Source organism: Daldinia vernicosa (genome assembly GCF_022497035.1).
Source record: "Daldinia vernicosa strain CBS 139.73 unplaced genomic scaffold F5Y00scaffold_3, whole genome shotgun sequence".
In the NCBI taxonomy this organism is placed as follows: Eukaryota; Fungi; Ascomycota; class Sordariomycetes; order Xylariales; family Hypoxylaceae; genus Daldinia; species Daldinia vernicosa.
This window is the reverse complement of record NW_025953919.1, coordinates 194,890-211,155: the sequence shown is the minus strand read 5'-3', so window position 1 is coordinate 211,155 and position 16,266 is coordinate 194,890. Positions and strand designations below refer to the sequence as shown.

General features: G+C 49.0%; 3 protein-coding genes across 3 annotated transcripts; 2 read left to right on the top strand and 1 right to left on the bottom strand.

Moving 5' to 3' along the window:
- The first annotated feature begins 1,123 nt into the window (after positions 1-1,123).
- Positions 1,124-6,468, top strand: F5Y00DRAFT_99994 (P-loop containing nucleoside triphosphate hydrolase protein). Its single transcript, XM_048014435.1, has 3 exons — positions 1,124-1,586; positions 1,661-3,702; positions 3,809-6,468. Exons 1-3 carry the CDS (start codon positions 1,260-1,262, stop codon positions 6,222-6,224), a joined length of 4,785 nt encoding a protein of 1,594 aa, XP_047869293.1. The 5' UTR covers positions 1,124-1,259; the 3' UTR covers positions 6,225-6,468.
- Positions 6,469-7,460: 992 nt separating this feature from the next.
- On the bottom strand, positions 7,461-10,429 carry F5Y00DRAFT_270559 (uncharacterized protein; the record flags this gene model as incomplete). Its single annotated transcript, XM_048012632.1, has 2 exons — positions 7,461-7,999; positions 8,050-10,429. The coding sequence occupies 2 exons, from the start codon at positions 10,427-10,429 to the stop codon at positions 7,461-7,463; spliced, it is 2,919 nt and encodes a 972-aa protein (XP_047869292.1).
- Positions 10,430-12,658: 2,229 nt separating this feature from the next.
- On the top strand, positions 12,659-15,156 carry F5Y00DRAFT_99945 (uncharacterized protein). The gene is made up of 3 exons (XM_048014434.1): positions 12,659-12,967; positions 13,042-13,749; positions 13,802-15,156. Exons 1-3 carry the CDS (start codon positions 12,907-12,909, stop codon positions 14,935-14,937), a joined length of 1,905 nt encoding a protein of 634 aa, XP_047869291.1. The 5' UTR covers positions 12,659-12,906; the 3' UTR covers positions 14,938-15,156.
- Positions 15,157-16,266: the final 1,110 nt, after the last annotated feature.

Genomic DNA, 16,266 nt, shown 5'->3' with positions numbered 1-16,266 from the left:
ATACTAACTAAGTTCTCTTGTAAGCCGAATAATCAGTAGAAGGAGCAAGTCTGCTTTTGAGCTAGTAATTAAGCTAGTTACTTACCGGGTTAGGTAAGTTATACAGACGATAAACGAATTATAAAGGCCCGGATGGGATATTGCGTGTAACAGAACATTTAGTTAGCAAAATCACTATTTCTTTTTCTTCGATGACGACTTTCCCGGTTTATCACCACAAGCCACCTGCTCACACTCAGTTCATTTTACTATGTAGCTGTTTGGTTCCTTAATCTTGATCATCGCTACCAGTCCCGATATGGTAGTATGGCTATACCTTACTAGTTCAACTGTACTACCCTTGATCACCTTCTGATTCTAGATCCAGCTAGGTTAGGATGCAACTAACCTGATCCTTCTGCACGAAGGTCCCTTAAACCCCCCCGCCGTCATCACCACCGGCTGTTTTCTGTTATACAAACCTCGTCAGGCGACGACCACGACGACTAGCTCTAGCCGCTAATTAACAAAACTCATATTCTTCTCTACACCGTAGGGATACAGTACCGTATTGCTCACACCGATAATTGTCCCAATGAAAATATGATGCAGTACGATGGATACCGTACGTATCTCCTTCTGCTGCGGTGGGGTCAAGTATCGCGCCCATATGGACGAACCCGGGCGAATCGGCATCGGCCTATCGTACAGAACCCGCCGCTACATATGTAGCATATGTATGAGGTAGCAAGGAGTAGGACTCGTTGCCGGGGTAGTGACGCTACTATTAACGTGGCTCCCCCATTCTCAGTACCCTCTTCCCGGGTCTCCTCCGTCATGAGAAAAGAGGGCCTCCCATATGAGTCAACCGGCCAGCCGAGAGGCGCTTTGCCAATGAATCCGTGCAGGGAGCACCGAAGGGATACTGTACTGCATCCCGCGTTGCTCATTAGGTACCTCGCAGCCAATAGCATGTAATTCATACTGCTATTCATACTGCTCTCCATTCCTTTGTTACTCGCGCCGAACGACGCAGCTTCAAAATTTCTTCAACCTTAACAACTAGCAAATTGTCGGTACGGCTAGCGTCTATCTTTTCCTGCTTCCGATGGCTCCCAGCTTGAATTGAGTATAGTTAGAAGCCGCCTTCGTTGTCTCGCCCTGTTTCGTCTCGGCCTCCCTTTCGCGCTTCTTGTCGCGTCTATTCGGGAAGGCTTCTACCAGCCACTAGCTCCGGCATCCTGAGCTTAACTCCGAAGACAACATTTCTGCCGCCGAACATGTCTAATGACAAGACAGTAGTGCTCGTGACTTCGGCTGTTGGCTTAGGGGTCGTTGCGATACTTTCCGTCCCTGCCGCCCTGAATCTGGGTAGACTGCGTAGTCGTGGTTCGAAGTGCACGACCGAAATCTACGAGGATAAGGATGGCAAGAGCACGCCAGAGGCCGTCAAGGCCTTCAGCACTAAGGTGCCTAAGGCCGTGATGCTGGTTCTCTCGCTAATCGGGTTCGGCTTGTCGATAGCGCTAGCTGTGATCTCGACGTTGGGTACGCAAGGCGTAGAAAGTGGCTTGTTCCTAGCAAATTGGTTGGCCGTTATAATCTGGGTAAGCTCACCGTTACACACAAGAAACGCCGGAACTGTCAGATTACTGACACACCACGTTGCACGTGGATGCAGGCTCTTTTAACCTCGCAGGTCATCTGTGTCGCGGCTAGCCGAGACTCTGTAGTCGCTTACGGTCTAGGCATCTGGTCTTTCCTCTCATGCGTCGTTCTCACCGCTGTTCTCGCGGCTCAGGATAACGACATAGCCGCGCTTCTACTAAAGCAACGTGCTACCGGGGTATTTTCTATACGCGTAGTAGAATTAGTTGTGGCCTTGTGCTTGGCTGTTGCCAGCTTATCCATCCCCCGACGACCTGATGTATACTACAACGGCCAGCTGGTCGACAGGCTATATACCGAGTCGGCATGGAGCATGCTTAACTGGAGCTGGCCTGATTACCTACTTCGCCAGGCTTCCAAGCAGAACGGCCTCGATTTAGCTGATCTTCCTAGACCCGACCACTACACGAGGTCTAAGGAAACTGCCGCCGACTGGGAAAGCCGGAAGTTCACTGGCCCGCTTTGGATTTCTATCATTGCTGCCCACAAATGGATTTTCGCGCTTCAATGGTTATTAACTATACTTACTGCATTCCTTAATCTAGCGCCCCAGTGGGTTGTCTTGCAATTGCTCAACCTCCTGGAGCGGCGCCAGGGCCACGAACGCCTCGGTTACGAAGCCTGGGTTTGGGTCATCTTGATTGCTGTAGCCGTTCTTGCTCAATCATGGGTCGAGGCGTACGTCTATTGGATATCGTGGGCGCAGATATCTGTGCCAATTCGTGCCCAATTGTCTGCGCTCATCTTCCAAAAATCGATGAGACGTAAAGATGTCAAGGAGGCTAGCAAGAAGCAAAAGAAGGCTGCCGCCGCCTCGGGATCGACTATGCCGAACATCGCCGGGCCAATAGGAGAGTCGTCTACTTCTAATAGACCAGATCTCGAAGACTTCGAAGAAGAGGATGAGGCCGAACAGATTAAGAAGAGCAAGCAGAGTACCGTCAATTTGATAGGCGTCGATGCTAAGCGAGTATCGGATTTTGCTTCTTTCAATAACATTTTTCTAGGGAGTCTCTTTAAGTTGATCGTGTCTCTACTCTTCCTTGTAGAACTACTCGGATGGAAGGCCCTTCTTGCGGGTTTCTCGACTATGCTGGCCGTCACTCCTCTTAACATTTACTTCTCGAAGCGATACTCGGACGCCCAGGACCGCTTAATGAAAGTACGAGACGAGAAGTTGGATGTTGTCTCGGAAGCTCTCCAAGGAATCCGCCAGATCAAATTCTCCGCACTCGAGCCGCAATGGGAGAAAAAGATTAGTGACGTCCGAGAACGAGAATTGTCATGCGTCTGGAGCGCCTTTACAAACGATGTCATGCTCATCGGATGCTGGATTACGAGCCCGATCATGCTCGCAGCCGTGTCTCTTGCCGTCTATGCATCCCTGCACGGTGCATTGTCCCCCTCGGTCGCTTTTGTCAGTCTTGGCGTTTTCAAAGCGCTTGAAGTTACCCTGTCCGTTATCCCCGAACTGACGACTGATCTCGTCGACGCTTGGGTCTCTGTGAAGCGCATGGACGCCTATCTAAACGGCGCAGAGGTTTCGAAGATCACCAAGGAAGCAGACGAGGTTACGTTCGACAACGCGTCCATCGCTTGGCCTTCGGACAACCAGGAGGACGACGAGGAGGACCCCGATCGATTCGTTCTACGCGATGTTAACATTACATTCCCTAAGGGCGAATTATCCGTCATATCAGGGAAGACCGGAAGTGGGAAGAGCTTGATGCTTGCAGCTATCCTGGGCGAAGTCGATATTCTAGCTGGATCTATCAGTGTGCCTCGAGCACCGTCCCAGCGCTACGACCAGAAAGCAAATAGGGACAATTGGATCATCCCTGGCGCTGTCGCCTTCGTTGCGCAAATACCTTGGATCGAAAATGCGACTGTTAAAGAAAATATCTTATTTGGGTTGCCGTACGATGCGTACCGATATAATAAGACCATCGAGGTATGCGCTCTAACGAAGGACCTGGAAATGTTCAGCGACGGAGAGAATACCGAGATCGGCGCCAACGGTATTAACCTCAGTGGTGGACAGAAATGGCGAATCACGTAAGTCAGCCCCCAACCTCCAGCCGAGTATCCAAGAAAACGCCTACGTTGATGCGCTGGCGACGCTTTAACCTTTTATGACCAACCACTAACCCATCCTACGCAGTCTCGCGCGTGCCATCTATTCCCGTGCCGGCGTACTCGTTTTGGACGACATCTTTAGTGCTGTTGATGCTCATGTTGGCCGTCACATTTTTGAAAAGTGCCTCAATGGCGAGCTTAGTGTCGGACGAACAAGGATCTTGGTCACGCATCACGTAGCCCTATGCGAACCAAAGACGAAGTACCTTGTCGAGCTGGGGGATGGACGAGTACTGAACGCTGGACTTGTCTCGGAGCTGGAGCAAACCGGAACTCTGGAGCAGATTAAGAGTCACGAGCAGACAGATCAGGAGATCCGAGATGACGAAGGCTCCACCGCAATAAATTCCGAAGAGACGTCTCAAACAGATATAGAACCTAACGGAGAACCTCTGGCTAAGATCCCCTCGAAGGCGCAAGCACGTAAGTTTGTTGAAGAGGAAGCGCGCGAGAAGGGGGCCGTCAAAGGAAAAGTGTACGCGGCATACTTATCTTACAGCGGTTCCTGGTGGTTCTGGTCTATCGTCGTCGCCCTATTCTTATTCGTGCAGGCTCTAACTGTAGGACGCTCGTGGTGGCTACGAATATGGACTGGGTCGAACGAAGAACATCAACAGACCATCGAAGCGCAAGCAGAGAGGCATGCTTACGCATACCAGTTCAATGTACAACAGTTCACAATGGGCAGCATGATCCGACCGATGGTCACGATCGAGTCAAGCAAGAGTCTGGGATACTACCTCGGTACCTATGTCTTCCTCTCAACTTTCACATCTCTTGTGTCGACGTACCGCTTCTACTACATTTTCCGTGGCTCGATACGTGCCTCCAGGCAGCTCTTCGCCAAGCTCAACTTTGTAGTACTCCGAGCACCGTTGCGATGGTTAGATACGGTTCCCCTGGGCAGGATTCTGAACAGATTCACAGCGGATTTCCACTCTGTGGACACTCACATGGCATACTCAATGGCGTTTGCAGCAAGCGCACTACTGAATCTCGTCGGTGTTATTGTAGCCAGCTTATTTGTTACGCCCGTGATTATAATCGCAGCATTTTTCCTTCTCGCCGTTTGTGCTTTCTACGCACTTCGTTATCTTGATGGAGCTAGGCCAGTAAAACGGCTTGAATCCGTCACCAAATCTCCAGTATTTGAGCAATTCGGTTCGGCCTTGACCGGCGTCCAGACGATCAGGTCATTCGATAAGAGCCAGACCTACATTGAGCGTATGTATACGAAACTAGACGACTGGACTGTGGCGACCTGGCATCTTTGGTTATTCGTCCGCTGGATGGGATGGCGAATGGCAGTTGTGGGAAGCTTCTTCGCTTCATTCGTCGCCGCCCTAATCCTTATAGCCCCAGATATAGACGCAGCCCTCGCGGGTTTCGGATTGGCGTTCGCGCTCGAATTCTCGGGTCACGTCATGTGGACAATCCGGCACTACGCCAATGTCGAGTTAGAGATGAACGCGGCAGAGCGAATTGTTGAATACACAGAATTGCCAACAGAAAGCCTTGAGGGTATCAGCCCACCGGCAGCCTGGCCGACAGAAGGCCGTGTTGAAGTGGATGATCTCGTGGTCAGCTACGCGGAAGATCTACCACCCATACTTAAAGGCCTCAGTTTTACCATTGAGCGCAACCAGCGCGTCGGCGTAGTCGGCCGTACCGGCGCAGGCAAATCATCTCTGACGCTCGCGTTCTTCCGTTTCCTCGAGGCGCGATCCGGAAGTATCTGCATTGATGGACTCGATATCTCTAAGATTAAGCTACATGATCTGCGCAGCAGGCTGGCTATTATTCCTCAGGATCCAGTCCTGTTTAGCGGTACTGTGCGCTCAAACCTCGACCCCTTTGATAACCACACCGACGCCGAGCTTTTCGACTCTCTAGCGCGCGTGCATCTTATCTCTGAGCACGAAGGTGAGAACAGCAACGTCAATGGTAATGGAACAGCAGCAGGCACGCCCGCCACCAGCGGGACGTCTACTCCAGCGTCTAATAATGGCGGCCGAAAAAAGAAGAACACTAACATCTTCTGTAACCTATTATCTCCTATATCTGAGGGCGGCCTCAACCTGTCTCAAGGTCAGCGTCAGCTACTATGCCTCGCGAGAGCGATAGTTTCGCGACCCAAGGTCATGGTGCTAGACGAGGCAACGAGTGCCGTAGACATGACCACAGACGCACTAATCCAACGCAGCATCCGCGAAGAATTTGGTGACAGCACGCTGGTGGTTATTGCGCACCGCCTAAGCACCATCGCCGACTTCGACCGCATTCTTGTACTCAGCGACGGCAAGGTGGCTGAGTATGGCACACCTCAGGAACTGTGGGAGCTCCAAGGTAACGAGGAAGGCGGCATAGGCATGTTCCGTGCTATGTGCGAGCAGAGCGGCGAGAAGGAGCATCTCCGACAGATCGTGTACGGAGAGGCTTGAACTATCGAGACTAGGTCGGGTTATGACGGACGGAAAATTCGGATGAGGTGTAAAGATAGGTAGGCTAGGCATGAAATTACGACGGGTAAAGAAGTGGGCTTATACTGTGGACTAAAGATCAGAATGAGTGCGTTAGGTACGCGGATGGATTTGATACCGCCATATAGACATCTACGGGAAGATAGGTTTGCAAGGTAAATAGCAAATACTAATCTTAATTTACAAAAGACCGTTTCCGCTGTTATTTTGCTCGCTCCGAATCATACTACGGTACTAAGTTGGATATAGTTAAGGCTATATGTGCAACCTTTCACACACAACTTAGGGAGGTCTACACCATCATTCATTTATCCCGATTTCGGGGCATCACAATACTTATTACATGCCTATCTACCTCCTACCTATCTACCTAGGTACCTTACACATACACATACACTTCATTACCCTATCAAGACAAATTGTAACAACAAGCTAAGCGCAAACACAATGGCATTGACTATAGAGCAAAGCAACATCCGCATCCGCCCCTGCGAAGTATATGTAGAGAATCTGAGTTTCTATCTACAGCATAGCGCGGCCTATTAGTTAGGCAAGTACCAAAGTTTTCTTCCTTATAGAAAAAAGAAAAAGAGAACCAAGGTATGCTGTGAGATCTTTTCTCTCCGTCCGTTCGTACCTATTTTTTGTTTTCCGATTTCTGCGTGGGTAATAAGAAGGGCGATCGCCATCCTATTATTCATTTCATCTGTTCATTCATTGATCCAACTAAAGAGAGAGTGAGTGAGTGACTGCCATCCAATCCGAGGCCGAAAATTCAAGCTAGATCCTCGTCGTGCTAAGTAGCGAGTCGATTGACCGATCTCAACAAGCCAACGAATATGGATAGAAGTTTTTAAGTCCGTTTATAAGGTGTTCTTTTCCTTCCAACCCGGCCCGGGATTTTGAGACAAGGCTTTTGAGAGGTGAAATCATGTTTTTGAGGCAAGTATTTGAGGCGGTTCCCAAGAATCTCCGGTAATAACCCACTTACTCAGATTCGTACCCGGAGAAAAGAGTGAATGTAGTTAGTTATGGTGTTGTCAAACCGATAATACGGCAGCGCGAATGTAAAACGAAAGACCGTGGCCCAGTATAAGCCATGTTTCAAAAGAGCGACTTTAAGCCGTGGATGGAACAGGTGGCGTGTGCCCCTGATGTCACCTAGAGACATCATTCTGACGCTTCGCATATAGAAGGCTAATGCATCCTAACAAAGACCGCGATAAGGCACGAAACGACAAAGACGTAGAAGCAACCTTGGACGAGTAACGCATTTCTGATAAAGCCTCGCTGCTTGATGGTTATCTGGCCCACTTCGCCACGAGAGTACCAGACCAACGTCTTATCGAATACTCCTGTAAGGACGAAAATTGCAAAGAAGGGGATAATGATAGATAGAATCGCCATTAGTCGGAACCACTGAGCTCGCTTTTTGCTGGCGTGCCGTGAAATATTCGATTCTCTGAGAGCTTCTATAGCCACGAGGCTCAGTCCGCTGTCGTTAGGCATAGGGTATTGAATAACCGTCATGTTAGAGACGGTCCTGTGGCTACGTGTCTCCGAAGAGAACATCCGAGGCACAAAACGACCCAATAGCGATCGTTTTGCCTTTTCCAATGTGTCAGTGGTAGTAGGGCTCTCGGGTAACATATCTTGGTATAATAGCGCTCGAGCCGGGCGAGCAGGCGTAGGAGTTGAACCGCGATGGCTCGAAGCAGAGAATGGGGTAGGAGTGTCTATATCATATTAGTCCAATGTCCTCTAATAGTGAAGTACACAAACTTACCCTTGAATACATCGCCGTAAGAATTGTGGGTCGAAGGACTGAAGTCAATCGACAAATGGGGAGCTGTTCGGCCGCTTGAAACGTGGACCGGCATCGGAAACTGAACCGCAGTTGAGGTCGGAAGACCGCAATTAGACCAGGAGCTAACCGTGAAGTGAGATCGGCTTAATGGGGACTCTGTCTCATCCTTTTCGCCACTCTCTCGTTGCTGCTTGTTCTTTCTCTGAGCTTCGTCAAGGGGGAGAAGCTCGAATTCAAATTTGGACTGGGGAGAGATAGGTTCCCCATTGAACGAGGCATTGAATGAGGAATGAGAGGCCATTTCTTGGTTTTTCTCCTCCTGGAACCAGTTGCCATAGCGGATAGGATAATCTTGGTCTACAAGGCGGGGTTCAAATGGCTTCGGCTTATCTTGATCGCTCTGTGGCGATCCCAACTCTTGCTGCTTGCTGCTAGTGGTCTCTAGACCGGGCGCTCTGGGCGTCGCATCTTCGTGAATATGCTTCGAGAGGTCTTCCATCTCTAGCTCATCTTCATTTGTGATCACATGTCTACCACAGAACGAGATACCTGAGAGGACACGGCTTCCACGGATGCTAGGCATGTATTCCGAAGTAGAGTCGCGAAAATCATACTTAGATGGTCCGTTTCGTTTGAAATTGAGAGTAAAATTTCCCTCTGAGTCTGCATTTCGATAGGGTTCCTTCTTACCAAAGGGGTTCGAGAGTCCTCGAGGAAAAGGTGGCAGCTGACTGAAGCCGGTGTTCTTCGAAGTGTTTCCCGAGAAGTAGCGCGAAGAGTTGTCTTGAAAGGCGCCGCTACGGAAAAGCCTCGTCTTCGGAAGGAGTACAGATCTCTTGGTGTCTTTTAATGTTCGTAACTCGTACGGTCCCGCATCTTTGTCTCTAAGAGGGTGTTGAATAATAGCGCAGCTCGAGCCGCATAAGCTAGGTCGGTTTCCTTCGTCGTCATCATCGGAATAGTCAGCGATGCTGCTTCCAGCCACCTTGATGATGTCACTATAATTGTCCGTCACCCAGGTTTGATTAGCAGTAGAATCTCTCATGGGTAAGCCAGCGGGTAGACTGTCTAGCTGGATATGATCTGTAACCAATCCACTAACTCTGTCGCGCTTTAGCTCTCTCTTTCTTTGGGGCTCTGGTGGGCTGCCGATGATTATTTTTACTTCTTGGGTCTGACCCTCGTCGTCTTCGAAAGTAGACTGAAGTGCGGGTTTGTGAAAGAACTCGCCTTCCGGGCGCTTACTATTCAAGGTCACACCAGCGTGGCGAGGAGCTGATTTTGGCATTGGCCATATCGCAGGGCGCGGGCTGGCTTCAGGGGTAGCAATAGTGGTTCCGCTGGCGTCTCCAACTTTGCTCGCTCGTCTAAGAGCTTGACTAACCTCCCTTTCCTTCCAGTGGGAAGGAGCTCCCCAGTATTCTCGTTGATCATACCTAAAAGGATCGTTATTTGAACTACTTGTGACATCGTTGAGGGAAGACTCGGTGGTATTGATTTGCTCATTGCGAAGTAGTCTAGACTTTGGGTTCTGCTCTAAATAGGGCCGGAGGGGCGAAGGCATTAATGGCTTATGGGCATCTTGAAGCTCGCTTGCCTGCGCCTCGACGTCGAGAAGATGCTGCGAATTGGATACAGTCGTCTCAGTGATAGGCGAGCTGCTCTCATTAATCTCGTGAAGGACCGACCTAGATCGCGAGTGACCAAGGGGTATGTCTGGCAGTCCACCCTGCGGCGGACCTGATGCCAGCGAACTAGCCTGGAAGTAGCGACGGTACGCAGGACGCGTCTCCTCTCCTCGAAATCCGCACCTCGTCGCGGCACGAGGTGTGTTCAACCCGTTAAGAGTATGGTGTTCGGCATAGTGATCGACGATCTTCTCTACCGTATTGCCGGACTCATTTAGAGATTCGTCCATTTTAGGACTCGAGACGTTGTGCTCTGGAGATTCTGCTGTCACACCGGCCTCTCGTGTCGACTCGGGCATATCCGCGGTGGGAAATGTGGAGGCTGTAGAGTCAGCATTGAATGGTGCAAAAGGTCTTGCAATGGAGGAAGTAATAGGGTTCGGTAGGAAGTCGTGTTGAAACAAAGTTGAACAAGTAGCGAATCCTCCAACCGAACTGGCCAGCTGCTGCGAGCTATTGCGACTCTCGTCGCTTCCCTCGCCATCCTTCTGAGACACATGTACACTACTATCAGGTGCACTCTTGGAAGTGATGTTCCGGTGTGCTTCACCTAGGTTAGTGAAGCGAGGGCGGCGGTGAGTTAAGTTCCTTCCAGTCCCAGATGTCTGGGCTTGTGAGGCGCTTTCCGGAGATTTGCGTCCTCCATCGTCCTTGCTTTCAATCGACGCCATTTTCAACGGCACTATTGTCAAAGTAACTGTTCCTTCGTTAGTAAATAGGCTGCCAGGGTTACTACGGAGGACTGTAGAGAAAATTATGCGGAAAGCAAGGTGGTATTATAGATAACAGGCGGACTACTCAACAGAAGACGGGTAATAACGTATATAGAGGGTAGCGTAATGATGCAAAATCGAGGGAAATAAAAAACAAGGACAGTCGCCATGTACGTACCTTTCGGATGTAGGAAGAATAATAGCTAATAGTTTAAGGATGCGTCGATAGAGGAAGATGCGACGCGCAGGGAGTCTTCTTCGGAAAGAGAGCGTTAGAGACAACAGAGTGAATAGTATCATCAGAGTCTTCGATTAATGATCAAATAATATGAGTAAGTTGGTCATCGAAGTAATGATATAAGAGGCGGAAGACGTGTGATGCTTGATTTTTCGTTGTCGTGGATAGGAGTAAATAAATCAGGGTAAAGGGTGAAGTGTTGTGGTTATTCGGGCTAGACGTTACAGGTCCACCAGGTCATGGGACAGGCGAAGGTGAAGCTGGGTACAGCGAAGGTACAAATCGCGAATGTACCTAGATGTACGTACGTGTAGTTTGAAGATTAAGTTTCCGATCTGCGACGGGGAGGCGTGAAGTTCTTGAGGAAGGAAGGTACAATTGCAGGTGCGATTGCAGGTAGGAACTGGTCGCGTGATTTCCTCGAAGGAAGGAGCATAAGATATTGCCACTAGGATTGCCAGGACTCTTGGTGTTTGCAAAGATGCAAAGAAAATAATTTTTCCTCACTGCGTGTGTGGATGTGAGGTGATAAATATGAGAAATGTTGACAGCTGAGAAGGCCGGCAAGGTTGGCGAGAGGCTGACAGAGGACACAAGGTCTACGCATGTGATATTTACTAGCTGTACAAACAAACACAAACAAACCAAACTACGTGAGTACTAGCAGCAGACCATACAAGAAAGGTGGAATAATGCCCCCATACCCAGTCATCTGAATTTTCGCATAAACCTCACCCGCAGCTTTGGTATAATTGGGAGCATTTCTATTGGCACACTACTAAGTACAAACCAGCCAAACAAAACTAGTAACTTGGCTACTCGCACCTCGTGTCTATTTACCTGGTGACATGTAGTTTATTTATCTAGATTGATAATTGACCAGGTAGGCAACGGCAAGTATGGACTTAAGGGGTAATGTATGAAACCTTTCATTTTGTATAACTTGATAGCATAGCACTTTTAGGTAGATTATCCATTGTAAGATAGTATGCAAATTGTGACATGAGTGTTTTCTCGTTGTAGGAATAAAAGGAGATACTGTGTGATTAAACATATGTAAATTAGGTACGTTTATATGAAAGACTCAGAAAGGGTTCAATGATCTTAAAGGAGCTAGAAAGGAAGAATTTTGTTTAAACTCTCACATTAGATTCGAGTATATAAAACGTTTCTCGTGCTCTATTGAGTAAAAGCTAGGCTTCAAGTTGGCTCATGATAACAGGCATGATACTAGCCAAGGACCTCAACATAACGAGTCTCCTAAGCAAGATATATCTATTGAAGGGCATCGGTGTGTCAGAAAGCGTAATATGGTATGGATAATCAAATGTCAATATCCTCGTTTACTACTTTTCAAATACGCATATCCTTTAAGACACACGACTGGCAAACCCTTTTTTATCCTCACTCCTCTAGAATCTTCCCACTTTGCTACATTGATATGATATTGTTAACTATACTTATTAGTATACTAGTGATGTGAACGATAAGCATAGAATATGATGCTTAATATTATTGTCGATACAGGGCATCTCCTTTTTTTCTCTTGACGACTCTATATATTGACCCTGCGTAAAAGAAACTCTGGAAGCTCGTTGATGTCGTTTGGAAATAATGCGCCACGCGTGGCTTAGCTTGTAAACCTTGCCACCTGTGCCCCACTTTTGTCATCCCTGGTTGATTGATAGACTGATGATAATGCAGTTAATGCCGAACCACACCTTATCGAGTAAAGCGAACCACTTAAATAATGCACGGTCCTCTTCCCGAAGATTCGGGCCTTGGCCTTAGCTAACCTGGTGTGGTAACATCGTCGGAGTTGGTTGGAGCGTCAAATAAAAACCCGCGACCCCCCTATTTGGACCTGTAGGCTTTACCTGACTTGCCTCTGTGGGTTAGTGGTGTTTTAGCTAAAACGGCGGGGACGGCTCTAGATCCATCGATCATTGTCGCTTTCGTCATTTAGCCCCGATAGGTTAAGGAGGGGATTTTCTACATAGTATTCAAGTCTCCTCCGATCCTATCTTTATTAGATTACTCATGATTATTCAGCTAATTAAATCTCTTTGCTTCTTCTAGCTATTGTAAGTATACTCATCTTGTCTTGTGAGTTGCTCGTTGCTTGTTGCAATTATATTTTCGTTTCGCGCCTTGTACGAGTTAGAATACAGTTAGAATTTCCTGCGGTCCGCGGACGATGACTGTTGCCAGCCTGCTCGAAAAACTTCCCGACGAGATCTTCCTACACATTCTTTCCTGTGAGTTTTGCCATCGCAATTCTACTTCGCTTCCAATAGGTTCAATTCCTCGCTGACAGAGAATCTGTCATTAGTTCTAGAATCGCGCGACGTCGTTATTCTCCAAAGCGCTTCGAAACATTTCTTAGGATTATGTCGAGATGGGAACTTCTGGAGAGACAGAAGCTTATCCGCCTCGGCCGTGAGCGAACGCATTAGGCTCTCTCGACTGGGCTCTGATTGGATCGACGAAGATGGCGCGACGTTGAGCGGCGCGCCTACAACTGCGGGACAAGCGAACCAGATACAAGATGATCAAAACGAGGTGCATTGGAACCGGCTCGAAAGTCTATCTCAGTTATCGTCCAGGAGGAGGAAGCGGGAACAAGCTCGTATTGCCGCTAACTGGGATCCGACATTTCCTAACGAAAAGACGAACTGGTATAACGAATACATTCATCGATATGGACCTATCGCGGTTAGCTGGTTCGAGCAGCCCCATGTTCGGACAGGCTCTCTAAGAACCCATTTGGATGCTAGTGGAATCGCTTTATATAACCCACCAGGCGGAAACGAGCTCTTTGCAGTATCACCACTTGATGATGGCTCTGTTTGCTTGTGGGATGTAAAGGGTACCCGAAGCAGGAAGGGGTCAATCCTGTCTAAATCTAACCCCGGTCTCCTGTGCGCCGACGGTCCGGGCGCTGATCTATCAAGACGTTCGAAGATGATCAATACAGGGGTGACTGAATGCGTCAGCATTGACAGCGTAAATCATGTAGCCTTTTTTGCTGTCCAGAGCAGTAAGTCCCTCCCCTCTGATGATACCTAAGACGGTCGCTGATTCCCCTGTAGATCTTATTGAGGTCGACCTCAAGACACTACAAGTTGTGGAGGATTGCCCATTCGAATGGTCGATTACTACGCTCTCGGCTGCCGATCCCAACGTCCCACTAACAGTCGGTACGATCCATGGCCTACACTTTCACGATTCTAGAGCGAGATCGGAATATCGAAGCGAACACCATATGCAATTAGATAGTATTAGTAGAAAGAGCGGCCGAAATTTCTCCCACATATTAGATCCTAGGCCGCTGGCCCCGTACGCTTCCCTTGCTCAGTCAGGACCTCAGAGCATTCTCCACCTCGGACGCTCGGACAACAGCCAACTATCGGACGATATCTTCGTAGCAGGACGGTTCTCAAATATTTTACATTACGACAGGCGCATGTTTCCAGCAATCAAGGGATCAGTTCATTCAGGGGCGCGGCTCTGTAGTCTCACATCGCTTCCGTTCCCTTTCGCCACTCTATACAGCGATCTCCGCCAGCGCTTCCTACCTTCCGAGGAACCGATCGAGAAGAGGAAGAGCACGGCCAACGGAAGAACCTTAATAGCATGCGGCGAGTATAGTACCAAGGGATCACTCGAATTATACGGCCTGTCCTCTGGCGCGGACGACTCACCACGGGAGCCGGTCATCCAGAAGTCTTCCTTGAAGAACCGGCAGACGGCTTCGCAGTCGAAGCTCCTCTCCGTCATAAATCACGGCACCAGAATCGTCTTCTCCGACGGGCAAGGATATCTAAAGTGGGTCGAGAGGGACGGCTTTACCGAAGTGCGCCGTCACAAGATCGGCAAGTCCGAAAGGGTCGCCCAGCGCTCGCTCTTCGGGTCTATGCCCGGGTCGGACGACATCGCGAGAAAGATCCTGTCCACGCGGATACCCGGACAGGACGGCGAAATCCAGGCCAACGACGAAGATATTCTCTTCTGGACCGGAGAGAGGTTGGGATTGCTCAGCTTCTCGTCCCAGCCTGGATTCTCCCCGGAGGATTTCGAGGAGAATACCAGGACGCCGGAAGATATCGCAGCAGAGGAGGATGAGCAGATGTACGGCGAGAGAATGAGGCTAGCGCTAGAACGACAGGCTCGAGACGTCCGGCTCGTACAGAACCTCGGGGCTGGCAGCCTCCACAGCGGAATCTAAAACATTAGCATCTGATTTGCTCCGCTTCGATGGTACACTCTATATATCGAGCAAGGGGATTTAACCACGTCACACAGATGAAGATGCGGACTAGCAGCTAGCAGATTTAGATTACCATGATCTCTGGCAGACTGGCAGAATAGTGTCAAAATAACTGGCGCAGTCTACTAACAATTATGCTGGTAGGTGCACCATCCTTTTTGACGTTATTCTTTCTGGTTACTTAGCCAGAGGTTTTGAGTCATGATCTCACTACCCACGTTGGACGAGAAGGGATCGGCAGTCTCGGAGGAGCGATGAAACACTGGAAATCGAGGCGGATTGCGTTATCTTATCACGATGTTTTATAGATCATTGGCTAGGTCCCGGAGGCGAAAGGTGTCAAGTGGATCAAGACGGGGGACGTTAGTAAGTGGATGTGATAGGGATGAGGATGAATGGGTCAGCCGTTCTGCCGTTGTCGATGGCATCCCGTGACTTGGCTTTTCGTTTCCCTTCTATTTTCTGCCCTTCTCTTCACCGTTCTTTGTTTCGTCACTCCTCCCTTTCTCCCTTCTCACATGGATATCTTACTGCATAAATGTCTCTCGAATGATCCAAAATGGGAAACGTGTGTTGTTAGCCTCAACAAAAAACAATTAAGCATCAGAGCTATTGATTGACGCTTCAAGCCAACTGAAAAACGTGAGGCAACAAATCAGAGGACGGGTTCAACTTGGCGGGCTTTGCTGTAACCAATGGAAATTGATCCAAATTAGCACAAGGACAGGGGGGTGTCCGATTCTGGTTTTGGGCCCCACCTTTTCTACTTACCCCTACCTGCCCCTACAGGCTTCCTACAGGCTCCTACTGCCACTACTGCCACTACCAAGGACTTTTAAAAAAATTTAATGCCAGCAATCCGTCGCATGAAGAACAGCCAATCATTTCTATTTTCGCCTCTTCATGTCTTAGAAGACTTGCGTCTTTCCCACTCCCGGCGTCGCTCAGCATTAGTACACATCGAATTGCCACCCGCACACTGCATTACGCCGCGTAGATTGCAGCGCATCTTCAGGTTCTAGACTGGCAAGTCTCTGTCTCGTACGTAGGACCTGTATGTATTTCTTTCCAGGTGGTTTTTCCAAGTGGTTTCCCAAGGAGATGGGCACGTAATGCCGAGAACCACGGTTCGTTCTGCTTACTTGCTGCGTTGTCAAGTTCGGGATAGTTTTTCCACACTGCCGTATTTTTTTTTTTGTATTCGCTGTACAATACACTTCTCGTCCCGGCATTGGCGCACCAGACTTTTCTAACCCGGCACCCGAGACCACGATGGGTAAAGCAGAG